This window comes from Calcarisporiella thermophila, assembly GCF_041956535.1.
Source record: "Calcarisporiella thermophila strain CBS 279.70 unplaced genomic scaffold VTP21scaffold_8, whole genome shotgun sequence".
NCBI classification, from domain to species: Eukaryota; Fungi; Calcarisporiellomycota; class Calcarisporiellomycetes; order Calcarisporiellales; family Calcarisporiellaceae; genus Calcarisporiella; species Calcarisporiella thermophila.
The window spans coordinates 427882-453350 of record NW_027192198.1 but is presented as its reverse complement, the minus strand read 5'-3'; the positions used below and the strand labels follow the sequence as shown (position 1 = coordinate 453350).

The 25469-nt window shown below is 45.4% G+C and overlaps 15 protein-coding genes across 15 annotated transcripts; 9 read left to right on the top strand and 6 right to left on the bottom strand.

Annotated features, from left to right (window-relative positions):
* Positions 1 to 152: 152 nt before the first annotated feature.
* VTP21DRAFT_11025 (uncharacterized protein) lies at positions 153 to 1457 on the top strand (the record flags this gene model as incomplete). The annotated part of the gene is made up of 3 exons (XM_069390426.1): positions 153 to 396; positions 458 to 808; positions 868 to 1457. The coding sequence occupies 3 exons, from the start codon at positions 153 to 155 to the stop codon at positions 1455 to 1457; spliced, it is 1185 nt and encodes a 394-aa protein (XP_069252575.1).
* A 198-nt stretch (positions 1458 to 1655) lies between these two features.
* On the bottom strand, positions 1656 to 2643 carry VTP21DRAFT_11024 (uncharacterized protein; the record flags this gene model as incomplete). The annotated part of the gene is made up of 7 exons (XM_069390425.1): positions 1656 to 1805; positions 1860 to 1930; positions 1989 to 2058; positions 2124 to 2179; positions 2241 to 2319; positions 2378 to 2460; positions 2517 to 2643. The coding sequence occupies 7 exons, from the start codon at positions 2641 to 2643 to the stop codon at positions 1656 to 1658; spliced, it is 636 nt and encodes a 211-aa protein (XP_069252574.1).
* Positions 2644 to 3937: 1294 nt separating this feature from the next.
* On the top strand, positions 3938 to 6002 carry VTP21DRAFT_11023 (uncharacterized protein; the record flags this gene model as incomplete). Its single annotated transcript, XM_069390424.1, has 7 exons — positions 3938 to 3962; positions 4035 to 4232; positions 4318 to 4644; positions 4710 to 5030; positions 5101 to 5467; positions 5529 to 5809; positions 5878 to 6002. 7 exons carry the CDS (start codon positions 3938 to 3940, stop codon positions 6000 to 6002), a joined length of 1644 nt encoding a protein of 547 aa, XP_069252573.1.
* Positions 6003 to 6537: 535 nt separating this feature from the next.
* On the bottom strand, positions 6538 to 7185 carry VTP21DRAFT_11022 (uncharacterized protein; the record flags this gene model as incomplete). The annotated part of the gene is made up of 3 exons (XM_069390423.1): positions 6538 to 6651; positions 6720 to 6971; positions 7036 to 7185. 3 exons carry the CDS (start codon positions 7183 to 7185, stop codon positions 6538 to 6540), a joined length of 516 nt encoding a protein of 171 aa, XP_069252572.1.
* A 1157-nt stretch (positions 7186 to 8342) lies between these two features.
* Positions 8343 to 9629, bottom strand: VTP21DRAFT_11021 (uncharacterized protein; the record flags this gene model as incomplete). The annotated part of the gene is made up of 1 exon (XM_069390422.1): positions 8343 to 9629. The coding sequence occupies one exon, from the start codon at positions 9627 to 9629 to the stop codon at positions 8343 to 8345; it is 1287 nt and encodes a 428-aa protein (XP_069252571.1).
* Positions 9630 to 10171: 542 nt separating this feature from the next.
* Positions 10172 to 11695, top strand: VTP21DRAFT_11020 (uncharacterized protein; the record flags this gene model as incomplete). The annotated part of the gene is made up of 6 exons (XM_069390421.1): positions 10172 to 10293; positions 10369 to 10483; positions 10552 to 10637; positions 10696 to 10835; positions 10904 to 11010; positions 11078 to 11695. 6 exons carry the CDS (start codon positions 10172 to 10174, stop codon positions 11693 to 11695), a joined length of 1188 nt encoding a protein of 395 aa, XP_069252570.1.
* A 371-nt stretch (positions 11696 to 12066) lies between these two features.
* On the bottom strand, positions 12067 to 13320 carry VTP21DRAFT_11019 (uncharacterized protein; the record flags this gene model as incomplete). Its single annotated transcript, XM_069390419.1, has 6 exons — positions 12067 to 12350; positions 12428 to 12665; positions 12727 to 12819; positions 12888 to 12942; positions 13023 to 13161; positions 13245 to 13320. 6 exons carry the CDS (start codon positions 13318 to 13320, stop codon positions 12067 to 12069), a joined length of 885 nt encoding a protein of 294 aa, XP_069252569.1.
* Positions 13321 to 13828: 508 nt separating this feature from the next.
* Positions 13829 to 14532, top strand: VTP21DRAFT_11018 (uncharacterized protein; the record flags this gene model as incomplete). Its single annotated transcript, XM_069390418.1, has 5 exons — positions 13829 to 13860; positions 13918 to 13973; positions 14082 to 14210; positions 14281 to 14328; positions 14387 to 14532. 5 exons carry the CDS (start codon positions 13829 to 13831, stop codon positions 14530 to 14532), a joined length of 411 nt encoding a protein of 136 aa, XP_069252568.1.
* Positions 14533 to 14805: 273 nt separating this feature from the next.
* VTP21DRAFT_11017 (uncharacterized protein) lies at positions 14806 to 15745 on the top strand (the record flags this gene model as incomplete). Its single annotated transcript, XM_069390417.1, has 6 exons — positions 14806 to 14916; positions 15005 to 15142; positions 15211 to 15301; positions 15364 to 15444; positions 15501 to 15557; positions 15627 to 15745. The coding sequence occupies 6 exons, from the start codon at positions 14806 to 14808 to the stop codon at positions 15743 to 15745; spliced, it is 597 nt and encodes a 198-aa protein (XP_069252567.1).
* Positions 15746 to 15957: 212 nt separating this feature from the next.
* On the bottom strand, positions 15958 to 19114 carry VTP21DRAFT_11016 (uncharacterized protein; the record flags this gene model as incomplete). Its single annotated transcript, XM_069390416.1, has 12 exons — positions 15958 to 16344; positions 16426 to 16674; positions 16760 to 16960; positions 17037 to 17168; positions 17233 to 17639; positions 17709 to 17802; positions 17971 to 18039; positions 18105 to 18250; positions 18340 to 18493; positions 18562 to 18756; positions 18814 to 18916; positions 18996 to 19114. 12 exons carry the CDS (start codon positions 19112 to 19114, stop codon positions 15958 to 15960), a joined length of 2256 nt encoding a protein of 751 aa, XP_069252566.1.
* Positions 19115 to 19375: 261 nt separating this feature from the next.
* VTP21DRAFT_11015 (uncharacterized protein) lies at positions 19376 to 20638 on the top strand (the record flags this gene model as incomplete). Its single annotated transcript, XM_069390415.1, has 6 exons — positions 19376 to 19488; positions 19552 to 19734; positions 19811 to 19984; positions 20056 to 20124; positions 20195 to 20412; positions 20469 to 20638. 6 exons carry the CDS (start codon positions 19376 to 19378, stop codon positions 20636 to 20638), a joined length of 927 nt encoding a protein of 308 aa, XP_069252565.1.
* Positions 20639 to 21159: 521 nt separating this feature from the next.
* VTP21DRAFT_11014 (uncharacterized protein) lies at positions 21160 to 21519 on the top strand (the record flags this gene model as incomplete). The annotated part of the gene is made up of 1 exon (XM_069390414.1): positions 21160 to 21519. One exon carries the CDS (start codon positions 21160 to 21162, stop codon positions 21517 to 21519), a length of 360 nt encoding a protein of 119 aa, XP_069252564.1.
* Positions 21520 to 21869: 350 nt separating this feature from the next.
* VTP21DRAFT_11013 (uncharacterized protein) lies at positions 21870 to 22490 on the top strand (the record flags this gene model as incomplete). Its single annotated transcript, XM_069390413.1, has 3 exons — positions 21870 to 22130; positions 22184 to 22229; positions 22297 to 22490. 3 exons carry the CDS (start codon positions 21870 to 21872, stop codon positions 22488 to 22490), a joined length of 501 nt encoding a protein of 166 aa, XP_069252563.1.
* Positions 22491 to 23451: 961 nt separating this feature from the next.
* Positions 23452 to 23691, bottom strand: VTP21DRAFT_11012 (uncharacterized protein; the record flags this gene model as incomplete). The annotated part of the gene is made up of 1 exon (XM_069390412.1): positions 23452 to 23691. One exon carries the CDS (start codon positions 23689 to 23691, stop codon positions 23452 to 23454), a length of 240 nt encoding a protein of 79 aa, XP_069252562.1.
* Positions 23692 to 24410: 719 nt separating this feature from the next.
* On the top strand, positions 24411 to 25398 carry VTP21DRAFT_11011 (uncharacterized protein; the record flags this gene model as incomplete). Its single annotated transcript, XM_069390411.1, has 3 exons — positions 24411 to 24766; positions 24915 to 25013; positions 25095 to 25398. 3 exons carry the CDS (start codon positions 24411 to 24413, stop codon positions 25396 to 25398), a joined length of 759 nt encoding a protein of 252 aa, XP_069252561.1.
* Positions 25399 to 25469: the final 71 nt, after the last annotated feature.

The window sequence follows — 25469 nt, the reverse complement described above, 5'->3', positions numbered from 1 at the left end:
GGTTACAAATTGACAGTAAAAACGGACGACTCACTTAAAGAAAAGATGTTAATTTATTTAACTTTATTTAACCTATATTATATCGAGGACAAATCGATAATTAAATTTCCTCGTGGAGATAATTATTTTTTTGAAACGCAATTCTTGAAAAGATGGATAAATTGAATAGGCTACTCTCAAATATAACAAATTTCTCGCCTAATGATTTAAAACTAGTTCTGCATTATGAAAAAGGCATCCTTTACGATTACAAATCTCTTTCGGAGCTCCAGGAAGCACAAACTTCCAGCCTAACGAGTTGGGGAAAGCGTGAGGGCGATGATGATATTATGGATATAACATCGAAATGGGCAGTTCTACTTCATCGCCTGGGGGGAATTCAGGGAGATCTTGCTAGTAAGTTAGTTATGAATTTTATCTTTTTTTTCTAATGCTTAACCGTGATTTCTCCCTAAAGAGCACTATGAAAATTACAGGAATACGTTAAAGTCCATTCGCACTCGCGAGATCGCGCTAAATGAGGCACGTGAAAAGCGCCAGCTACTCGCTAATAAAGTGGCTGCAGCTAAGAAACCTATAGAGGAAACTAACTTGGAACTGAGAGCACTCGAGCGACAGCTCGTCGAGATGGAGGTAGATCTCGCTAATCATAAGAGAGTTGCGCTTAGAGATGCTATACATTTGCAGATGAGTTCGCTTTTGGAATATGCAGAAAAAGCGGCAATTATTGCTCGTTTCGGGCGGTTGCTTTCAGAAGAGATAGATGTCACGCCGATTGCATCAGGAATGCAACGCCCGCCGTACTTTGGTTTGTAATGCTTATAGTACGGATTATAGCGCACAATTTACAAATCCTATCCTTTTCAGGACACATGGCGACATCCGATATCATCAACGGCTGCAACTTAATGCTTGACCAATGGAAGCATACTCCACAGCACCAGAATGAACCAGTGCGACCTCCAACTGAAGGCAGCCCCACATCTCTGCCACCTCCTCTACCTGAGAGACCAACTTCCAGCACTAAACCACCGCCCTTACCTGAGCGCCCTAGCAGACCTAATACTATCCCCTGTGCTCAAACCGCTCCAACTAATCTGCCCTCTCCATATTACTCTTCCAATGTACCAACAGATTCTGGGTATTCACCAATGCACACTTATGGCTCAAGCTACTCTTCTCCCGCTCAGTCATCACCTCCCCTAAGACCTCCTGATCAAACCATTGCAAATATACAACTATCTTCACATGCTGATTCTCCTCCAAACCTTTATAGTCAACCTCCACCAGTATTTCCACCTGCTCATCTGCGGATGCCAACACCCGAGGATTATAAACAACCTATGAATACCTCCACTCAAAGCACCTCACAGAAACCAGACGACCAATCAACCGTGCATAAACCAGACGAAGAAGTACAGGGAATAACTACCATGAAACCGGATGAAGTGGACTGAGCTAAACCCCCTTCTCTATGTACTATTATCGATATTTTTTTTTAAATTAACGCAATTTGGTATATGATTCGCAAACCCAAGTAGGGAATGATAAAAACGAATGAATTAGATTGAATCACGGCCCAATTAGAGAAATGTCTAAAAGGATTAATCGCACCAGAATAGTTACTATTACACCCTAATTAAAATACTATATACTTAAATGATTTTTCTCACAGTAAAAATATCGTGGTAAACGCGAAACTGTACATAGCACGCCCCAATCGTGACAATGATTTGGACAACGGACCACCAAAAAAGACGCCTATTGATCCGTTCTGAAACCTGATAGAATGATGCCTCAAACTCCTTATTTATTTGTTAGCTAACTGAAGAGATAATAGGAAGAATCAATATACTTACGCGTTGATATCTCTGCTCACGCCTAATGTTATCGATTTGGTCGTTCAGTTCCTGGGCCTGAGATAGGAAAACTTATCCGGAGTTCAAGATCCTGAGCTTAAACTCATATGAGTGGAAAATAATAATTACAGTTCATTTGAAGGGAGGGATCTGAATCATCGTGGTCTACGTGTACAGCTCCAATTTCCAAGTGTAGCCTCTGGAAAAAAAAAAACTCAAATGATTACTTGTATTAGTTAGTGTCTGGTTTGCTGGATTACTTACCACAGGATCACTATTTGAGACCGTTTTGTTTGTTGAAAAGCAAATGGAATACTCTCCTATACAAACTCAAAAACGCATCAGCTCCAAGGTTCTTTGGGGGACATAAATGTAGTTTACCTGTTTCGGCGGTCGTGAATTTAAACTTTCCGCTGGATTTTGCGCGAAGTCCTAATAAGCGGTGATTATCTCTGGTTGCCTGTATGTATGGCACGTTAAATAATGATTCTTCAAATCAGTTAGAATGAAGGCGCTACTTCAACAACAATACTCAGGCTCATTTCCGGGCTCTGTACAAATTTGCTTTGTATATTCGACCACAACTCCAGCAAATAATCGCCTGTAGAATGAACCTAAATGGGTATATTTTGAATAGTGAAATGGAATAATAAGTACCCTTAATGACTGCATCTTTCGTAAGATGTTCGTAAAAGCACTTTTCATTGTCGAGATAAAAATAAAGAGCATGAATGGGTAAAATGAATGAGGGTATCGTAATAAAAATGAGAATAAGGAGTAGCATTGTAAATGCTCTCAATGTTGAAAGAGAAATCTAAGGAGTATATTGAACACTCGAAGACGGAGAGGAGCAGAGAGAGCCCCATGCCACTGCTAAACATTTGGAAAATTCAACTCACTCCAGCCATTGCTATTTCTATCGAGTGAAAACAAACTTGTTTTTATAACTCTACCAGACTTGTTTTCCTTATTAAGGAAACTTGTGGCAAGCACAAGCTAACCAAGGATTTCCATAAAAATCAGCCAGATCATTCTTTCAGGATTTTAATGCTTGCCAAGAAAAACAACTTCTTTATTAGTGGTTCAAGCTAAAATGAGGCAGCATCTAGGCAAGTCCCTTGGAAGTTGCAAAGTATTATATGCGTTAAGATCCTTGATGTGCTCATCATCGAAATGCCACAATGCTGTAGCAGGATTATAAACGCACTAGACCATCAATTTTCAAATACACACAATAGGGTTTCTAGCGAAGATATACTACCCACTTCAAGTCAAAACAAAGAGCTGCTTTTGAAGAATTTACGAGTGATAAATATCTCATTGTGTGAAATCCTACCAGCATTCGACTCAGAATAATTTATCACCCATATTAATGTAGTATCTACTCTATAGCAATTTATTAGTTATAATGCCAAGAAACTCTTGTATATTAATAGAATTATACTCTCACTGGATAGAAATATGTCGTTCTATGAAAACAATATCATTAATATTCACTATATTCTGATAATTGTATAGGATGTAGAGGGATTGCTATTAGGCATGGTGCTCCGGTAATCCAAACAATATAGGTTCGTAAACGAAGGTATATGGAAGCAATTATCTTATATTAGGTCTCATATATGAGATGAGATAGTTCAGTCTGTAAGATCGTTATCTTATTTTTGCGCAAAGTGAAATTTGGGATTGTGAACAAATAAAAATCCATAATCCATAATGCAATCGCCAATAAAATGCCAGGTCTCTTATCAGTTCGTAGAGTGTTATTTACCAGTAAACTTAGCGTTATAGTTACCTTTCAAGCACGATAAATTTTTCATAGTGGGTATTTTTACACTGTCGTATCAACAGAGTGAGCTAAACCTCAATACAGCCTCTTTTATTATAGTTAGTTTTACCGAAATACACGTAATCTTTGACTTCGCTTAAATCAGTTTGGTGGACGCTGCGCTATTAGAAAACGTCACTTTTCACATTCCGCAGAAAAATCTCCGTAGGTTCTCTTATCGAAATATCTTAACCTAAAACAAAACCTAGGAAATTAGTTCTCTTCACACTAATCAAAAATTAAGAGAACAATGCAAGCAATGCATGCACTTAAAGGTATTGCATCTCTTTGGTCAATGAGAAAAAGTCAATTCTACGTACTTATATAATTTCCTCTCCATTGGCTAGGTGTGCGATGGACATTCGGCCAGCCTAGAGTACTAGGGGCGTGTGCCTCGCGAATGCAAGCCTCAGCCCTCATTCAACGAAGGATGGCAACCACCGCTACAGACCATGTTCCTCCACCAAGGCCGCGTTCATTCTGGAGGACGACCCGAAGAATTTTTTACACTGGCTTTGGCACAGGAACAGCATACCTAATCTATAGTGAGTTTTGTCCATTATTATAGTTATCAGATATTTCTTGTTCAAAACTGAGCCCAATTCTGATTTTTCTCTCTTTGATTGCTAGATTTTTACAAATACCGTCACCCCCCTACCCAAATGCCCTTTGACACCGAAAAGAATATTCCCACTGTCGTTGTCTTAGGAACAGGATGGGGTGCAACCTCATTCCTTAAATCGATTGACAACGAAAATTTCAACATTATAGTTGTTTCCCCACGAAATTATTTCCTCTTTACGCCACTGCTTCCCAGTTGTACTGTTGGTACGATCGAAAACAGATCTATTATGGAGCCTATCCGCTATATTACTCGATACAAGAAACGAGAGGTGAAATTTTTCGAGTCCGAGTGCACAGATATTGATCCATTCAACCAGACCATTCAGATTGAAGGTAAGAGCAACAAAGTATTTTCCCTTTGTGAAAGGAAGGATAACTTGGTACATGTCAATAACTAGATACAAGTGAGATCAAGGGTGAAATTAGCCGTACCACTATTCCTTACGATTACCTTGTACTTGCTGTGGGCGCTGAAACCCAGACGTTCGGAATTCCTGGAGTGCGCGAGTACTCATGTTTCCTTAAAGAAATCAATGATGCGCAGCGAATTCGTACGAAGGTGATGGACTGTATCGAGACTGCGGCTTTCGCCGGGCAGCCTGAAGAAGAAATCGAGCGATTATTGCACATGGTGGTAGTTGGAGGTGGGCCAACTGGAGTCGAATATGCTGCAGAACTGCACGACTTCTTAAAGGAAGACTTGTCGAAGTGGTATCCTGGTATGATACAAATAACGGTCCTAGTGTGATTACAATCGCAACGACATTTCTCATGTTTTTATTTCATTAGAAATTGCCAATAAGCTCAAAATCACCTTGATAGAAGCTCTTCCCAATGTGCTTCCCGCCTTCTCCAAGCAACTTATTGAATACACCGAATCGCGCTTCAAAGAACAAAACATTGAGATCTTGACGAAACATATGGTGAAAGAAGTCCGAGATAAAGAGGTGGTTGTGCAAGACCCTAACAAGGAACTGAAAAGCATCAACTATGGACTGCTTGTGTGGGCAGCGGGCAATGTTGCACGGCCTGTTGTAAAAAATCTAATCGCCAAATTCCCGGCAACACAAAAAGAGAGACGCGGGGTCATGGTGGACGATTATTTGAGAATGGTGGGTGCGGAAAATATCTATGCCCTGGGCGACTGCACAGCAAGGTAATGATACATGTACATGGCTAGATTTTTCTCCCCCATTCTGACGCTATTCTCTACATAGTAAATATGCACCAACCGCTCAGGTAGCCAGTCAGCAAGGCCTTTATCTCGCCTACGTTTTCAACATGATGGCGAAGAAGCAACAATTGGAACAAAGGCTTCAAGAGATTGAAGCAATGCCGGAGGGCGAGGAAAAGGAGCAAAAGCGTAAAGCGCTTAAACGCGTTAAACGTATCAGACCATTCCATTATTCACACCAGGGCTCGCTTGCCTATATCGGATCGGATAAGGCCATCGCCGACTTAAGATTTGGAAATGGAAACCTTGCGTCGGGAGGAACTGGTATTGATATTTAAATTGTGTAGCACTCTATGCTCCGATACTAATGTTTCCTTTTTAATGCCAATTAGCTACCTATCTCTTCTGGCGTTCTGCCTATCTTTCGATGGTATTCTCAGCACGTAATCGTGCCCTCGTGCTTTTTGACTGGGCGGTTAAACGTCAATTCTTTGGCCGAGATATTTCTCGTGCGTAAAGACATGATTCATTCCGCCTCCATTTTTTTCTCCTTTTCACTAATCATATAGAAAGCCAACTACCTTTTTATTTTCAAATTTGGTGAAATCCAATATATCCTTTTAATTTTTATCGCTCTTATATCCTTACAAAATTGCCCTCACCCATTGCAAATTAGAGTGCCACACGCAATTATTTAAGATTTGCAATTGATTCATATCCGTTTGGCTCAAAATGATTTCCCTCTAATGACGGGCAATATTCGCTACCCCTCTAATGATCGGTTTCCCTTTTTAAATTGTCAGATGCCTAATATAGATACTGCTTAATTATATGATTTCACAAATTTCAACCAAAAACAATGTCAATGCTTGGCATAGACACAGAATTCATTGAATTTTAAACTTAAAAGCGGTATTTTAGCCGGTACAAACTAGCTTAGTAGAAAAGGAATATTATTATAAAACTAACCAAGCGATTTAAGTCAGAGTTTATGAAACACATGTAAATTAGAGTAAACGTTCAAAGGTAACAATGTATTAGAGCTTGACGCGCTAGTTACCAGTTGGGCCTGAATAGTCTCCAGGAACGATGGCCTCGCATCCTTGCGTTGAGCGCGAAACATCGCACTCTCCGTCATTACAACAGCGGATGCAATAGACTCCGTTCTATTTTATTCGATGGCAAACTAGGTTACTCTGGGGAATATTTATTTCTTTGAGCGTAACGAACTTACCTTGGGCTCTACCAGATTTACAAAGTCATCATATCCGGCACATGATGCGCCAACAGGAGCCTTGATATCGTACTGGCCTCCCTCATCGTTACCAGAGAGTTGGTATTTACTGATATCTATTGTGCCTGTGACCTGAACATGCCCTTCCGTCTTCACAAAATGAGCCGATTGAATGAAGCCGTCAGGGAATACACGAGCGTTGGGTGCGTCAGCAAGATCCTTGGTGCAGAACGCAATCGCATCATCCTCATGCTATGCAGCAGGAAATCCTAATAAGCTTATTATCTTTGTGAAAACTGCAATGTCCCTGGCCTACCGTTGCAATATCACCTCCTGCCTCGGGGGGCAAAAAGAAGCAAAAATCGGTTTCGCTGTTTACAGCAGCGACTTGACCGCTGGATTGCGGTTCTGTTGGTGCAGCGGCAACAAAAGCAAGAAGGGCGGTAAGGGCAAGAAGAACTCGCATGGTTGTCTAAGTCAAAAATGTATTAGGGAAAACGAGTTAAGAGCGTAATTATTAGAAATCACCTGGTTTTTAAAGACTTCACGGTAGGTTATTTTTGGATGCGGCGAAAGGGAATTCAACAGTCTCAACCCCGCAAAAAGATTTTATAGTTAAAAAATAACAACTAAGCAAGAAAAAGCAAGTAAAATACGGTAAGGCAAAGACGTAATGAGACTCCTGCGTTACCTTCAGACATAGTCCGGTAGGCTCCTTTTCACAATCACGCAGCGGTTCTTGGCAAAATTCTTTATTTGGGGAGGGAGTTTTCGTTTGCCGGATAATTTTTATGCAGATAAATAAATACCGATGAACAGGCTTTATAACATTCTTATAAGCCTATGTTTAGGTTTGGATTATTTTTAGATAGAGTAAAAGTATTGTTAACATCTAGTCGGCACATTTTCGCATGTGTTTTATTGTTTTTCCGATCATCATTCCAAGCGCTCAAACGCCTGCACCTTTTACTAATAATAAACACCTTTGCTTTCCGGTAAAAGCCAAGCTTAGTCGATTTTCAGCATTATACCTAGTTTCGCCAACATTCTGTGCACTAAGACCTCCTCTACCTCAGCCAAACTCTGGTATACAATTAAGTCATGTATGTGCACCCCAAGGAAAGGAAGTGGTTAGAGCAGGTAAGTTCATAGACATCTAATCCTTAAATGCTGTTTTACAATACACAAGTAGGCCACGAAGCTGGATTATTTATGGATTTAGTATATTAATGATTTCCACAAACATTCCCAATAAAGGTTGCTTGGCGATGTTTAATGAAGGCGCTCTAGGATTAAAGTAGAAGTTTACAGTACACTATATATGTGAAAAATTGACATCCAATTTCTAGAAAAGCTATTTGCTGCTTTTACTCTCGACAAACTAAGGAAATAGAATGTGTTGAAAGATTTATCTGTAAAAAATTCCTGGTTCAAAATTTTAGATATCAATCATATAGTTAATAAATGGCGTTTTTTCCTTAACCTATTAGCTCTGCAGGTCCTGAGGTAATTTGAAAATAATAAAAATGTATTAGCGAAGATAACTATTATATTATATTTCATTTTTATTTTCAATTTGTATAATGATAATGACTAGGGGAGAAAGAAAGGAATATGATGTTATTACTGATAAGTTTGTGGTGGGAAACCGGGTTGAGATTGAGTATTTGGTTGGATTCCTTGCGACTGCACAGCTAGTTGAGGCTGCAGAGAGGGTTGGACTTCTGTGTGCTGTGCTTGAATTTGGGGAACTGGCGCGGGATTAGGGTTAGAGCTGGGGAGAAGTTGTGGATTCTGAGCCACTATTACACTCGAGCCACTTTGGGTCGCCGACTGTGCTTTTTCCGCACGGACGCTTTTGGCTAGCGATCGTTTTATTGGAAAAACTGTGTGGAACATCCACGCATCGTTGCTTCTGAGGTAGACCTTGTCGGGATACATATCCCCCAATGCCTCACGCTTCGCCAACTCCTCCTCTACTGCTGCAGCCACTCGGAGATATTTTTCTTGCATTATATTGTCACCCTTTCTATCGCAGGAAAATCGCACCTGCTTTTTCTCTCCTTTCATTTCGACTTCACCGCTGGTGATTAAACTCTCCCATTTGCTCTCGTGTCTGTCGAACCACTTCACTCTCCATCGCTCCATTTCATTTGGCAAGTCTTTCGCCGACTTGTGGATGGTCCATTTCTCTGAATCAAAGCCGTCATCGATTAGTTCCTCCAATCGATATTTCATTTCCATCATCGGGACGCCGAATACGAATCCTCCCCCCACAGCAGTAACAAACATGATACCAAACGCTGTGAATACCACGAAGCTGGCGGCTGAAAATAGCGAAGGAATCAATGCCAAAGCTACTCCTCCGGCGGCTACAGTCATTGCTGCACTAGAACCGCTAGCAAAATAGGCGATGGGGACTCCAACAAATAGCAGAAGCTTGGCGATTCTGTGGCGGGGATGGCAGTAGTAGCCCCACCGGTGATAGCCGTAAAATGGACGCCATCCGCGATAGTAAAGGTAGTGTGGAGGATAGGGAGGCATGTCTGCGGACTCCCATTTCGCAGAATCTTTTCCAAATTGCTTGCTGTATCTCTTATGCCAGTGATGCCAGGCCTTGTCCCATTCGTCCTTGTAATATTCTCGTGCATCGCGGTGGAACGTGCGGATTTGATTGCGGCAGAGCGAAGATATTGTGGCGGATTTAGGAACCGGGAGAGCAGAGAAGGAGGATGATGAGTTGAATAAACGGCTCTGAAGCGACGGTCCAGATTTGTGAGATGTTGCTAAACTACTACGCAGATACAAAATGCTGGGATTTTGAGACCGTAGTGCCGCACGGGCCGAACTAATCTGGTTGTATGAGAGAGGGCTCATAAAGAGACGAAGAGAAGAGGAGCGAAAAGCCATTGTTAAGTTAATACTTTAGGTAATGAAGTTGTAGTATATGAGTGGAATGAAAATCTTTTGAATTAATGCGCTTTCACAAGTATATATATCCTCAAATTGGAGCTTGGCTCGGGTGCTTGGCGAGGAAAAATTAAAAAAATTCACTCGGATTTTGGATACTTGACCGAATTTTGCCGCAATACCGCTCGGCACCCTAAAAATCAAGTCACAACCGGTTAATGTAGCAGGTGCAATATTTCAAATTGTGCGATTTTTTTCGAAAAAAGTAGAAAATCATAAGCACTTCTTGTTCGAATATATTTTGTAAGTGTGAATTGGTGGTATATATATCCTTGGCGGCCCGATTTTGGCTTCAATGAAGGTCTATTTTTTTAACCTCTCTCTGAATCACAAAGATACTCCAATGGACACTCTGAAAGATCTGAAATTAATGACTGCTCAAGTCATAAATCTTGAAAATACAATTTGTATTCTCTCAAATAGTGCCATCAAGCATCTTCTCGAAGCCGATCTACCTTCTATTTCACCCTTAAAAACTAATAATGAAACGGGCAAGGAAACAGGTGACTGAGCAGGTACGAACAGTAGCTGCTGCACCCGAGGGGGCTTATTACAACATTTATTACAATCGGTGGTCTGGGGGTGACACACACAGATACACGAGGTAGAATTCATCGATTAGCTCGAATCAATTCCTAGATCCCGCTGTTAATCTCACACGATGCATTGATATACATAGAGAAAAGGCAAAGACACGCTGTAAAGTTGCAACAGATGCTGGCGAAACGAAAGGATCGAAGGATCCAGGCTCATGCTTTTGCCTCTATTTCGCAAGGGGTTGCTGCCCCAATGGGGTAAATATGGGCGTTAACTTCCAATATGTTTCCGGTGTTTAACTATGAGATCTGTTCTCCTTTATCAGTTTGATTGCCGCTATTGGCACAGAACACCGAAAGCAGATGAAGTAATGGAGATCACACGGGATTGCTTTGGGCGGGAAAGATTCGCGTATGTGCCATTCCATCGTGATTAAGTTGAATTTTTGCTTATCGTTAATTTTTAACAGACAAAATCGTGATGATATGGGTGGTGTTGGTTCATTCCAGCGTGACAATCGAACACTCTATGTCGGCGGAGTTGGCACCTATCACAATACCGAGGAGGTGGTGGTAAGGCATTTTCAGGAATGGGGAGATATCGAGACAGGTGAGAATTTGGCTCTGTACCTATACGCCAGCATCCACTAATCACCCAATCTGGGGGTGTTTATACAGTGAAGCTGTTGAAAACAAAACCCGTGGCCTTCGTCACCTATGCTAGTAGATTGCAAGCCGAATTTGCGAAGGAAGCCATGTCAGGCCAAAGCTTGGACAAGAATGAGGTAAGTTAAAGGGTTGCCGAAATGGAGCAGAAAATGCGGTTTGCTGAGGGCCACGTATTCTATTTAGATTCTGAATGTGCGCTGGGCCACAGAGGACCCTTACAAAAACCAGAAAGAAGAGCTCAAACGTAAAGTTGAGGAGATGGCTAGACAGTCTGATCAACAGCTTGCGCTAGCGGGTTATGTAGGTGATGAGCAAGGGGCGCCAAATAAACGTGCGCGCGAGGGTGACCACTATTCCTCCGAATACTACGCAGAGTATGCTGGATACGACCCGAGCCAGGCACAAGGGCAGGACCCTTATGCACAACAGGGTTACTACTATGACCCTCAGAGTGGATATTATTACGATAGCCAGGGTTATTATTACGACCCAAACTACTTCCATGGCTATGACCAACAACAGCAACAGACAGAGGAGCAGCATGAAGGTGCACAGGAGCCCACAGAGGAGAACAGCACCTCTAACGAACATGGCGATGCAGAGCCGTCAGAGGAAAAACCTGCAAACGAGGGGAATGGTGAGGAAGCAGAGCAGCCGTCTCAACCAGAGTCCCCTAAGTCAACTGCTGTTAGCGGAAATGGGATTTTCCCGAGTGAGTTTCTGACGAACTTGAAAAAGGCGCCAGTGAAGCTGACAACAAAATCAACAGAGAAGGACGATGAGGACGAAAAGGATGAGTGAAATGGCTTTTGTATCTTCTTTGTCTTTTGCTATTTTTTTTTTTTTTTTTCGTGTGAGAGCACGGTTAGACGTCAGTGAGGATTTATGTTTTTATCCTATGGAACCAGTGTTTTGCTTTTTAATAAATCCCTTTTAAATATTAAAATAACATTAATTCTATTTAAACCATTGCAACCTTCAAAAGAAGAGGGGGAAATGTCCTGAATAGCTCAATATTTTCTTTCATTCTTTTCTTTATCCTTTTTGAAGAGAGAAATATGTATGTGTGTATATATGTATAAAGTTAGAAGAAACCCAAAAGAAGTAGGAAGGTATAGGTTGAACCCGAAATAGATAGATAGAGCATTTTAACCTGTCAATGGCCTACTCCTTCAGTTGTCCTCCAGCTGCATCTTCAGGAACTGCGGTAAAACAAAGGCAGCATGATGAATCTCGGCATTGTAGTACTTGCACAACTTCGCTTCCTGTTCGGGGGTCCATCGGCGCACTGGGATTTGGAAGTTCTTGCCGTCCTCCTTCGAAGCGATCATGAATCCAATCTGGCCCGAGGGATAGGTAGGAATGGTAGTGTAGGCATAAGCGGCAGAGGGGAAGAGACGCTTGAAGTGGCCGAGCACCTCCTTGATAAGGGAGCCGTGGAGCCACATGCATTCACCTGGAAGAGATCAAGGCAAGGGATCTTCAGTAAACGAAAGGATGCACATCGGACATCTTCTGCAGAATCGAATATACCTTGAGTGCTTACGATTCCACCTTCCCGCAACGAGTTTTTGATTAATTGGAAAAATTCAGCAGAGAAGAGCGACTCAGCGGGGCCGACGGGATCAGACGAGTCCGTGATGATCACATCAAAAGTGTCGACCATATCCCTAAGGTAGGCAAAGCCATCACCCACGTGGATTTTGACCTTGGGATGCTGGAAGCCCACCGCCATGTGCGGGAGGTATTTCTTGGAGACACGGATAACAGCCTGCACACAAAATTGGTAGGTAAAAGTGAAAAAAAAAAGAAGAGAAACGGCATTCTCCTACCTCATCGATTTCGCAGAGAACAACCTCCTCCACGCACTCGTGCTTCACAACCTCACGGAGCACACCACCATCACCACCGCCAATGACCAATACCTGTGCAACGTAGACGGCGAGAATGAGAATTGAACATGGTAACAAGCCACGCATACACTCAACTGTACCTTCTTCGGGTTAGGATGACTGTTCATGGCCAGATGGGTAATCATTTCCTGATAACTATTAGCCGAGGCAGAGATAGGGGGCGGAGGGGGGTTAACCGTTTGCATAAAAGTAGGCAGTAGAGCGGGGCCACTTACGAGAATTCATCTCGCTCAGTGCACTGGATTACGCCGTCCAGCACAAGGACATGGCCATAGTTCTCAGACTCAAAGACGAGTACATCCTGGTAGAGGGACTTCTCGTGGTGCAGGACCTCCTTCACCTGGAGGGTCATTGCTACAATGGGACAAACCAGACCGTCACATGGAGTGAGTATGCCTTTCAAAGAACAAAAAATCGTCTCGGTAGGAGGCGAGTACCTTGACCGGGCCACAGAGTGGACACTTCCTTGAACCAACCGTCTTTGATGGCGGGATGAGTGATTGGGGCAGCCATATGTGTTATTATTTCTGGCAGATGTTTGTTCTGCTTTGGATTTTTTATAATTTTTTGACAAGTCCTTTTTTTTTCGTACGATTTATGAGGGAAAAAAAATGAAAACAAAAAAAACGTATGATTAAAAAATCGTAAAAAATTGGGGGCATGTTAGGCCGATATTATCCATTCTTATTCATCAAAGGGGACACACAAAAATGAAGGAGGTTTTCTAGGTAGAACCTTGGAGAACATCAGAGCGGCATTGACAGAGATCCTACAGAGCTAAATTCAATGTCCTTCCAAACTATAAGCCCTTCAGCCATGGGCCAACTATATCCGATGATATAGTTATATTGCTTGCAGGCCAAAGCAAGGTATCGGGCAGAATGTGACGTCGAATAAAATCCAAGGCCTGGATGGGGGACTAGATACTTTCTTTGGGAATTCTTTTCTTCAACCATTACTAGAGTTGCCCAATCTCTTTCCCATCGATTAATTCCATAGCGCGTCCACTTGTTCACGAAACATGGCTGGCCCGGCTCGCGAGGAGGAGAGGCAGTGAGTGTTTTCCTCGAGGCCCAAATTTACGTGTGCAGTTTATCCATCTTTGATTAGGTTTAAGCAGGACGAACGGCGGGGGATAGGGGCCAAGCAGCGCACCGGTTCAATCAGTAAGTAGACCGCCGCATTTATAATTGCGTGCCGCGATGATCGCCATAGTTAATGTCGAATTCTGTTGGACGACCTAATTTCCATTGATGTATTATTTTTCCGCAAAGGTCGCAACGGGAAGGATGCTAGCCGCCCACCTTTTGTCCCCACCTCCGACCAATTTCCCCCACTTGAAGATCCGCATGTATCGGTGAATGGTTTTAATGCTAATGAGGTGACCTCTTTCCTTGTGAAAAGTAAGTGTTGAATTCTTTTTAAGCAGGCACTTGTTCGCAAAGTTCTGATTTGTGCATTCTTTTAACATAGCTTGGGCAGATGCTTTGAATCAGCTCCAGAATCCAACTGACGATCAAGGTATTGTATTATTACAATTCATATGCATTCATTGTTATTCATGTTCTCCTGCGGAAAGAAAAATTTGATGTCCACAAGCACGTTGGAAATGCCTGGGGGGGTAAGAGCAATCTCGCACTGAACCTGAAACCCGGAATGATGGCGAATGGTGCAGAGTTTATCCCGCATTTAAGGAAGCAAACTCGGACCGCGGTGAATATGTAATGAGAGGTTTTTTTTTCTTAATGATTATTGAATGGTCTATGGCAGCGCGTTTTTGAAAGCGGATGAAGATAGAATGGTTTTCTCTTTTATTCCTTGTGAGCATTCCTTTCTTTCCCCCCTTTTTTTGCTGATTCACTTATATCATGTATGAGTACGAGAATACTCTCTATTTCCATTCTATATTCATTTTGGGGAGGAAGACTTATTGATAAATTGAACGCTTGACTACTAAAAATTAGTCAGTCACAGAGACTTTGTAATTCTCTTTGCTCAATGACACACGACATCAAGTTGTCCAAATCCCTCTCTTACGTTCTACGCCACGGTGCTGAGAGAGAAGGGATCTTGATGCGAAATGATGGGTTTGTTGCAGTGAAAGATCTGGTACGTCATTTTTTTTTGTCCTCTGTCTAGCACATGCATGCTAGTTTCCACTTGTTCCTGACACGGTGACCTTTTTTTTTCGGGATAGCTGCAGCATCCCCGGTTCAAGCGCTACACGCTGGCCAAAATACAAGAAGTAGTGGATAATAATGACAAGAAGCGATTTCTGCTTGCGGAAGAGAATGGAGAATGGTATATACGCGCAAATCAAGGGCATAGTTTAATAGTAAGCTTAACCTTGCATTCAGTATACAATTGGTGAGGAGGCCTAATTATTTTTTGGTTGCTGAGCAGGTTGAGGACCTGGAGCTCACCAAGATCAATTCACCTGACGATATCCCAGTTGTGGTGCATGGCACCTATTTGCGGAATTGGGAGAGCATAGGTGATTCAATTTGGTGTCTCCACCCGCGTCCTCTTCCCAGCTGACCATATTGATTATGATAGCGAAAAAAGGTCTGTTAAAAATGAACCGCAATCATATCCACTTTGCACCTGGGCTCGCCGGCGAAGATGGCGTCATCAGTGGTAGGTTAGCTGCTGCCTCCTACTTGATGGTGGATTCTGACTCACTACGGCGATAGGGATGCGAAAAAGTGCGGAAGTCTTTATCTACATCGACGCGAAAAAGGCGATGGCGGGTTCGTATCTTTGGGCATTTTTCGTCTAGCTCTGTAGATATCGCTTACTAGGTCATCCATAACGTCTAGATGGAATTGAATTCTTCCGCTCCGCAAACGGCGTCATTTTAACGGAGGGGCAAGATGGCGTGCTGAAGACAAAGTATTTCGAGAAAGTGGTCCAAAGAAACGGAGCAAAACTTGTCTGAGGTCATAGACAAACTAAAGCTGTGGCTAAACAGGGTCTCTCTCCCGTCTTCCCCCCACCTCCCCCTTTATTAGTTGGATAACAACAATAATGTACTATATACAATCATCATGGTGTAGGACACCACCCATGTCCATCCGAAAAATAAAATGGAAGGGTGATTTGATTCACATATCCTATCTTTCCTTCTAGTTTCCTCCCCTCCCGCCACTTTCATGCTGCGTAGATATATTTGTCTCGACCTTCTCGGCTACGCTCCAAATACTGCTTCTCCAAGAGTTGCTCAATACATTTTTTGATCATCCCGACCGACGGGACGAATCTCGCCTTGGCCTGGTCAATCACCTCCTGCACCAGCTGGGCATGGGTGAGCGACCGGCGCGACTTCATCACTCGCACAATGGCCGCCTGAAGATAGAGCCTCCTGTCCTCATCAACCGCCTTGTGGGTTGCGTCGGTTTCTTGCGGCGTTTCCACTTGCAGAGGAGTGGTCACCTTGATCTTAGTGCGTTTGCTCGAGAACTGGAGATTAACCGAAATCTCCGTGGCATCATTCAGTTTCTTCTCAGAAGCATTCAGAAGTCGAAGCTCGATCAGTGACTGGAAATGAAGCATACAAAAAATCAAAGCATCAGTCCCATGATCAAAGCGAGATTTGTTCCTATTTTCTACTCTCCATACCATCAATGCACGAGTGAGCTCCACCTCCCCCAAACGCGTCACCTCTTTGATGTTCTGCACGGTGAGCGAGTCGGCCTGGTTAAATAATAACAATACCCCCATCTGGTACAAAGGCACCGAGAGCTCGTATCGTTTGTCGAGATAATTCGTTTTGATCTCGGCTTTCGATAAGTGCCACAGCCATGTCAATCTTCTCCCGTTGTGGAGTGAGCCGTAGAATTTGGCAAACTCTGACATACTTTGCTCCAGCTGTAAAGGTGGAATAGTCCAGGATTAGAGAAGGCCATCTCGTTTTCTTTTTTTTTGGGGGGGGGGGGAGCATAATTGTATCTACCTCCTGTGGAAGCTGGAATTCGGACGGAATAGAGCTGAGGGGCCAGGAGCCTGCCGTCAACACGACGATATTGAATTCGACAGCAAGAGCAACGCCACTCCTCTCCAAATAATCTCTGAAATTAGTGACCAAATCAGAGCTAACCGTCATATCGGTAAACATGCGCTGCAACTTGCTAGTGTACTCTACCCCACACGTGGTCTGTTCAAACACCGCGTGAATCAGCTTTGTGTAATATAGGGTTACTTCCCCACCAGACCAAGCATTGTCGACTCACCTTCAGCTTGGAGATCATGTTCGCCTCCATTTCGTCCGAGTAGGAGAGTCCGAGGATGAGGCGTTTGGCCAGCATGCGCGAGTAGAATTTTTGGAAGACGTCTTTATCGTCGACATATTTAAACAGAGTGATCTATACCAGCGGTGGCGAGAAGAGTGAATTGAGCTCGCGTTTCCCACATGAACCCAAGCCTTACCATTTTTGCCAGCTTCTCCTCGGGATCACTGTCCAAGACGGCCGGATGGTTCGCAGCGCCTGGCGATTTCATGCTCTTCTTCAATAACGAGTCACAATATCTCGCCAACACCTCGGGGGCAAGCGCGGAGGGATTGGTGACCGTGTCATTCACGGCGGTCCTGAATGCCTTATCGACGGCCGCAATAAATGCAGCATCGCCTTTGAAGGTGGAGACACACACCTCCATGAATTTTGCGTGCAGGTCCAGGAGGGACTCGACGTATTCCCGTGGGTTTTTGGCAACCTCGGTGCCCATTTGCGAAATCATCTGTTTGCCAAGTTTGGTGATGTGATTCTCGTAGATTCTGAGGAGGGGATCAAGGCCATTTTCAATTCGCGAGAGCAGGCTATACGCCATGGAGCAGTCTACGCAAGCAGGGGGGAGGGAGGGCGCCTTAGCAATGTCGCCTGACTTCTCCAAATATCAAAACCTACCCTCAAACTTTTCTTCGCTGATCATCGCTTCGAACTCATTCTGTATTCGCTCGGCGTAGGTAGATATCCACTGCTTTTCACATTCTCGTATCACCTACAAAAAATACAATTGGGCTAGGTGAGTGCCTAGGTCTGATAAACGTAGTATCATTCATCACAATAGTATATTGGTAACAGAACACAAGGGACAGAATTGCGGGCTTCGAGATAGGTGAATCCCGCTATAAAAGGGGATATATTCCAAGTCGTCACGATGGGTTACCTTTTCGTGTGAAGAAGGATGACAGTAGCGGTCGTTTCTCACGTATTCCTGTTGAAGCCGATGCAGAGCCTGTAGAAGAGAAGAAGCAGTCTGAGTAACCCACTCGAAACCCAGGCCCATGCATGATCACTCACCTTTGCCATAAACTCCGAGATATTCATCGTCGAAATGGCCAGCGCCGCCTCTCGCTCATAATACTGTGTTGTGTGGAGGATGTATGGGGTTTCGAACTCCTCAACGTACAACTCCAGAGACTGCTCGGTCTGGAATCCGATATCGGCTTTGATGCAAAAAAAAAGAATACATTAATCTTCATTGACCAGACACAGGTGGGGGGGAGGGGGGAGGGGGGAGGGGAGAGTATCCAACCTAATGACTGGATGGCCTCTTGGACGGTGGTATAATCGATGTATTCGCCGTTGCGATCACGGTGTATCTGTTCGAACACTTGATACATGAGGCGGTTGTAGTGTTTCCGTTTTATCTCCAGGATGACGTTCTCTTTCCATATTGTGCAGGCCAGCTAATGGAAAAGAGGGCTCAGATATGGGGCCACCTTACGTTCACGAGGGCAAATATCGAGCAACTCACCGACTGAACGGTCTGCTTACGATACTTTAGGTCGGATGCTAAGATCTGATCCATATGCCCCCCGTTAGACTCACGCTTTCTCAAAAGCAAGCGATTGAGATAGTCGCAGGGACGATTAGCGTAGTCAGAAGCCAGTGAAAAGCGATTCCACTCTTTTGTGTACGCAGAGACAAGATCTCCATGACTTAGAATTGTCTAGAGCCAATCCATGAGTTTCCTCTTTGGCCCATCCTCCTAGAAATGGGGGCTTACCTCTCGCGCATTCGTAGTCACCTCAAGTAAGAAATCGGCAATTGCATTGAAGAGCCTAGCTGTGTTAGGGTTGGGGTAAGCATTGCACATCTCATATACCATTCTAGATTGCCAAATATAAAAAATGAGCGTGGTCATGTTTGCCAGAACATCGAGGGAGAGAGAGAGAGAGACGGGCTCACTGTAACATATCGATGCCGGAGATCTGGGCTCGAGTTGAGAATTGGTACATCATCTCAAGATCCTTGCGGAACTCTGCAAATGTCTGCTCAAAATTGATGTGCTTCCGTCGTAATGACATGGCCGCGTGTGCTTTGAACGAGAATGCGTTGGATCTCCTAAGAAATGCAATCAAACTATCTGTCTTTATACCCTCTGACACCCAACAAAAGAAAAAAAAATAGAAAAACGCGCTTCAAAAAATTTAATATTCTAGTATGTATGATATGATATTATGAAATTTGGATGGGATTATTTTTGATTTTTCGTTTTTTTCGCTTGAAATCCGCAAAATAAACGAGATCGAATGGGGTAGAATAAAAAGAGTCAACTGTGCACCTCCATGGATCAATCCTCTGAGCCGTCGTTTTTACATCACCACTTCTTCGCTAATTCTACCGTGCCCACACACTCCCATTCGTCAATAGGGCTCCTTGGCGGGGACCTTCGAGGCAGGCAAGTAGTATCTGGCGATGGAAATAGCTCCTAGATGCTTGTCTCATGGGTCTTTTATTCTAGTGCAATATTTCGGTACGTTCGTGCCCATCTTCATCGCGTTTCTCCCGAGAATGGCGGGCGCTGTCTCATGATCTGGCATGGAAAAGAACGCGCCGAGAGAGCTATTGTAGAATGGCTAGAGGAGGAGGCTAGCGAGGAAGGCGAGGCAAACGTGTGGCATTGGCTCGCGAATGCAGATATGAGGTACTCTGCATTTTTGGGATTTTTTCTGGAGTAGCTTTGATTACATTCACACGAATGGCACTATTTGTTATGGTAGATATGTTCCTAATTCTACCCATCTTGCCGCCTTGTTTTCGTCCATCCATCTTTCGCCATGTTTCTCCTCGGAGGCACCTCTGCTTTCCTCTTCATTGCTAACGCGGGCTCCCTCATTGGTGGTTATTTGCGGTTTGCTGGGTTCTGTAGAAGCGGATCATGGAGTTTCAATGAAGTAGTATCGAGTGGAGCAAAGATCACCCGCTACTTGCAAATGCTTACACGAACTTTTTTGTCTTTCTATAGTGCGGATGCCATTGCTAGACTGGTGGCCACCATCATTGATTCAGTGAAGTTTATGGGCCGCCACCATCCGTAGATATTGGCCATTTTCATTATGGCGGTCTTCGTTACCCGGCTAATCCATTGCTTACCTCTGATCTAGACATGGCTGTGAGTTGGTCTTTGTCGAGCCCCACCAGGTGCCCTATCCCAACCTCCCCATCCTCTCCTCCTCCTCGTTCTGGGCCAAGATCGCAGCCGGAGCCAGCGACACCAGTTTTGTCCGGCAAATAGTGACCGAATCTTCCATTCAACCTGATGCCATCATCAGATACTGGGCGTCGTGGTGGGTGGAGGTGGAGGCCGAGAGAGAGGGAACTGGTAAGCGAGGTCATTTTAGAGCACTAGAAAGGCTCACTTAACACGCGGTATCACAGGGCCCGTGTACACCATGTCTCTCCGAACACCGCCTTCCAGTCCTACGCCAGCGGAGCAGGTACGGTTCAAACTGGAGCGGGTGGAAAAGCAAAACCGGTTTTCCGCCTTGGACGAACTTGGAAGTCCTGCCGCAAGAGTCCTACTACTAGACTCGGTGATCAATAGATAGACTTGTAGAGAATGCTTTGTTTTTACGAGAAGGTCAATGCCTGTGACCCACCGACACGCTGTGCTACTAAGACCGCGGCCGCATCAATATACAATGGTATATAACGTCCGACCCTATTAATCAAAGTGTCGGCTGTGGGCTTGAAGAATGGGCCCATTTCCAGTGCTCTAGCGTATGTTAAAAAGCCCCCACTCTCGCTAATAAACATTTTGGCTTCTGGTTTGTCTGTCCAGGGGAGGGTTCTAAGCTCTCCAAACGGGGAAAAAAGCTCTGGGCTAGCACGCCCTGAGCCAAAGCACGGTGTTACGGGACACTGCAGCCCAAGGACAGATAAACCTCTTGGGAAAATGACACGCTCCAAAACGTGAGAAATTCCGGCTTCATTTCAGGTTCCGGCCAACTAGGCTGACCCTCTGCCAGCCTCTTCCTCAAGCACGGCCCACCTTCTGCGGGAGAGGAGTCTATGCAAACTCAAAAGGCATCCATGCCAAACCCTCATCTCAGGTCGACTGGACTTCAGCATGTCGCGGCTTCAACCGGAAACTCTGGAGGCACGTGAGCGCGACATCATACTCAGTTCAGCCATCAGCTTCGGGTGGCAGGAAACCCCTTGGATGCCAGGGCCACGCCGTGACCGGGTGTGGAGGGCCGCTGGGGTAGAAACAGAAACAGGGGGAGAGGCAGGGTCGAAGCGGCGTCAGGAGGGGGCCAGGAGGGGGAGGTCAGAGGCGCGACGCAAAAGAGGGCAATTCAGGAGGGTGGGATGCGGGCCGAGAGGTTGGGCCGAGCGGGCGCTCATTGCTCGTGTTCTTCGCGCCATTTCCCAGACGGACAGAGGAGGAGGAGGTGGTGCATACGCTTGCATGTTGAATGGAATATAGCCTGTTAAGTCGAGTGATTCTGAGCCGGGTTTCCTAACGCGGCGGCCTCCCCTGCAATTCTCGCTGACCTGATTTTGCGGACTGCCACAGCGGGAAGTGAAACTTTGTCGCGAAAGAGGATCTGTGGAAACTCAAATTTCCCCCTGTTCCACCCTGCCTCTGACTGGGCAGATAAAGCGAGGAGGTCATGGGAACATTGATTTGCTCCTGCTCTTGCTCTCCTCTCCTCTCTTCTCCTCCTGGACCGCTTGGCTCGTCCGCTTCCCCCCCACCGCCTTCGCCCCCTCCCTCCATCCCACGCAGGCCTAGCTCAGTAACTCAAGCCCCCGCCCTCGCCGCCTAAGTACACGATGGATAAGAATCGCGGCCCTCGGCCTCTATCCATTCCCATCCCCCAGGGCAGCGCGCGCACCCCCTTCACCCTCACCTGGCTCAATGACAATTGTTCTCCCACCACCCCCACCGGCATGCCCCCCACCCCCACATCGGCTACATCCATGAGCTACCCCTTCTTCACCCAGCCATCGTTAGGAAACAACTCGCCCCCCAATTCGTTTTCGCGGCGGCGCTCATCTGGAACATTTTCCGTCACTCCGCCGGCCACGCTCATGGTAGGTAGTTGTTTTTCTCTTTCTCGCACGAAGAATTAACCCATCCCGCGAAGGCACAGGATCCGTTTACCATCATGACCTCTATACACCCAACTAACAGTAAGTGTGCATGCCTTTCACAACCTTGCATTTTGCTCTAACATGCATTGCTCTGTGACCCCATCAGATACCTCTGCATCCATATCGCGTCATCAAAGATCAAAGACTCTACCCACACTTTCTGTCATGGCTCCCCACCCAACTACGCACGTCTACCCATCCTCCAAGGACTCCAGGACCAAGCCAATTAAGGAGGAGATACCATGCCGCCCGGCCTCCCCCATGCGGAACGCTATCCTAACGGGACGCTTCCTGGATTAATTAAAAATAAACCCAAAACGCGTTCGAAAGTTAAATATGCTTTCTCTCGCATCCCCACTCTCACCCCCCCCCCCCCTCTCTCATATTCCTCGCTTTATTTTACTCTCTACTTGTTTGCGGACTCTTGTTTCTGGTTCTCTTTAAAACACTCTTTCATCCCCTTCTGTATTTGTAAGCTCAATCGTATTTTTCTTTTCTCCTTTTGTCTCCCTCTTAGGACTGATGGTTTCCTTCCTATACTATACTTCAGTAGGCTAAGCCACGACTTGACTTTTTTTTTTCATGCCTCTTTCTGTCTGTATATATCTATCTATCTATCTATTTCTCTAGCCATCCGCCACGGTTCCTATTTTTTGCACCCTTTTGTTCCTTGACTCTAAACCAACTCTAACCGCTTGGCCGTGTTGTGGCCGCAACGAATATGGATATCGAAGCTGAATGCTAAATAAAGCTCCCTTTCTGTGCGCCGTGTAATCTTCCCCAAGTACAACTCACCTGAATTGAGTTCAAGACACAGGCGCTTGTCCTCTGAAGAGAGGGAAGCTCAGGGGGAGTGATCAGATGACCCTGACTTCTGATAACGATTTCCTTTTAGTAACGAAAAACGGGAGGGGAAAGAACCAGCACTATTTCTATTAATGCATTGAAATAGAGACAAAAGCATGAATGGGAGAGGAAGGGGAGGGGGGGAACACCTAAGCCAAGTTATAAGAAGAATGTACAACTGAAAGGGGGATTTGGCGAATCCTACGAGAGGGGGGGGGGGGCATGTGTCGCTGCCCACGGCCAACAACTAAGGGTGAGAATAGTCAACGGTTCAGACCGGTATTCAACAAAAATGGCGACAAAGCAGAGGGGGTGCGTTTTGGAGAGACGGTTGCATCAACCATGCTTTTCTTCCTTGCATTATATTTTTCCTCCTTCACTATCTTCTTTACTCCTACTCATGACCCCCTTCCATCTAATGGTTGCTCCCCCGGCGCCTTGTCCATATGGCGGATATCTTTTGCGGAGGTGTGGTCCAGGTGGGGCCCTGCAGCCCACTCCCTGGGCCAGAAGCAAAGCAGGCGGCGCTGAGGGCGGTATTGTGCCCAGAATTGGCGGCTTCGCTGGCGGCGGTATGAAGGGTCTGAGTCGTCAAGCGGGAGGACGCACTGATGTAGGGATGGGTCTTGTTGCCAGGAGATGGCGTGGTGGACATGGTGTGCAAAGGCGAAGGGGTGGGACCTCAGTAAGAAAAAAACACAGCTGAGCTTAGGGCAAGAAAGCGGGGGGGGGGGGGACAGTGGAGGGAAAGAGAAAGGAGGGCTCTCTTTAAGGAGGGAGAACTAAACAACAATGAAATAAAACGAAAAAAAAAGTGCGAATCATCGCTGTCAAATATATACGAGAGCCACAAATAAGTTTAACTTTTCCATTATCATCCTTTTATCTCAGAGTACAGATTTGGATTGACTAATAAGGTGTTACATAAATATTGTTTGGCGATAAGGAATCTGACGCGTCAAAGGATCATTTTGGTTTTGCATTTTTGTGGGGGAGAGCCTGTGTGACCACCATGGGCCATCGATGAATCGAATCGGAATCACCCGAAAAAGGTAAGCTCGGTTTCCATGGACATACGCTTTGTCTAACTAGAGCAGGGAAGAGGGGGGGGGAGGAGGCATATGACTTGAATCGAACGGGTTTGGTGCTAGACACCTCCCCCCTCACCCTTCCCACCGGTCTCATGCGAGGAAGGGGAGAGGAGCAAGGCCTGAGCGAGGTGATCTCAAGGCGATGTGGCGGTATGACGGGCTCCCGCAGGATCATCCTGGAATCCAAACTTAATGGTATTAAATTAGATTAAAACTTATGCGCACTTAAACTTGGCTCTGTCCAAGCAGAATATGAAAAAATAGCACAGAATTCGGCACAGGGATGGTGTACTCCAATGGATCGCCTCCAGGCATTTTCCAGCCCGCTATCGTTTGGGGATGCTGCAGCCACGAACGTCCCTTGGAGACGAGATCCCAGCTTTTCCCCGAAACGACGGTAGAGGGGAGGAGGAGGAAACCAAAAGGAAACGCCCCGCCTCTCCCGGCTCCTCCTGGCGTGCTAGCGCGTCCACAAGCACGCCTATCTCCAAGGGATTGGTGGTCGATACACAAACGAAATGATGCAGAAGGTGCATGCGACTCATTGTCCCACCACATGTTTGTGGGGGAAATCCGGAAAAATGATCAATGGCATCCATACGAGCCGCTCAGAAAGGGTGCCAATGGAGAGCAAGCGCGGTAAACCTTTCGCGACGAGAGATGCCGATAAGCGGCTCTGGAGGGCCGAGGGGGGGGGGGGTGGGATGACTTGGAATTCAGAAGGAATAGTGTTCCCAACGCCAAATCGATTAAGCTGCAATTAAACTCTCGGTTATCGGTCCAACAGTGGACGTGAAGGGAGCAGAGACCTTTCTCTAAAGCAGCTTCTTTTTCGATTATGTCATACTCCTGTAGAACAGAAGCGAGGTAACAAATTCATGGACCGGTAAGACATTTATGAGGGGGAGTGCAACTTGGAGGGTCATTTGCCCAAAATAGGACTGGAGCTGTTCACAATCTAAATCAGTGATCCCCCCCCCCTTTGGCTTTTGGCTCTTGGTTGGCAACTGCCCGGTGGATTTCATTCAGCCAAGAGTGTCGTCGACCCTGTCCATGAGCTGGTTCACATGTGCAGAGAGAGGCCAAGATTTCTGCCAGAAGCATCATTCCAATTCCGGCCAATGCAGCTGCAGCATGAAAGCGCGGTGGGCCAGTTTTTGGAGGACTTGGAAAAGAACCTTAGAGAAAGAAGCCATTGGAAAAAGAAAGGCGCCCAAGAGCACAGCAGGGAGGTCATGTCCTGCTGCGCGCCTATTGGATGGCCGGTTTGAACCACCCCTCAGGGTGAAGGTCGCGCAGAACCTCTGGATTTGACCTCGAGAGCGGACAATGCGTTTAATGT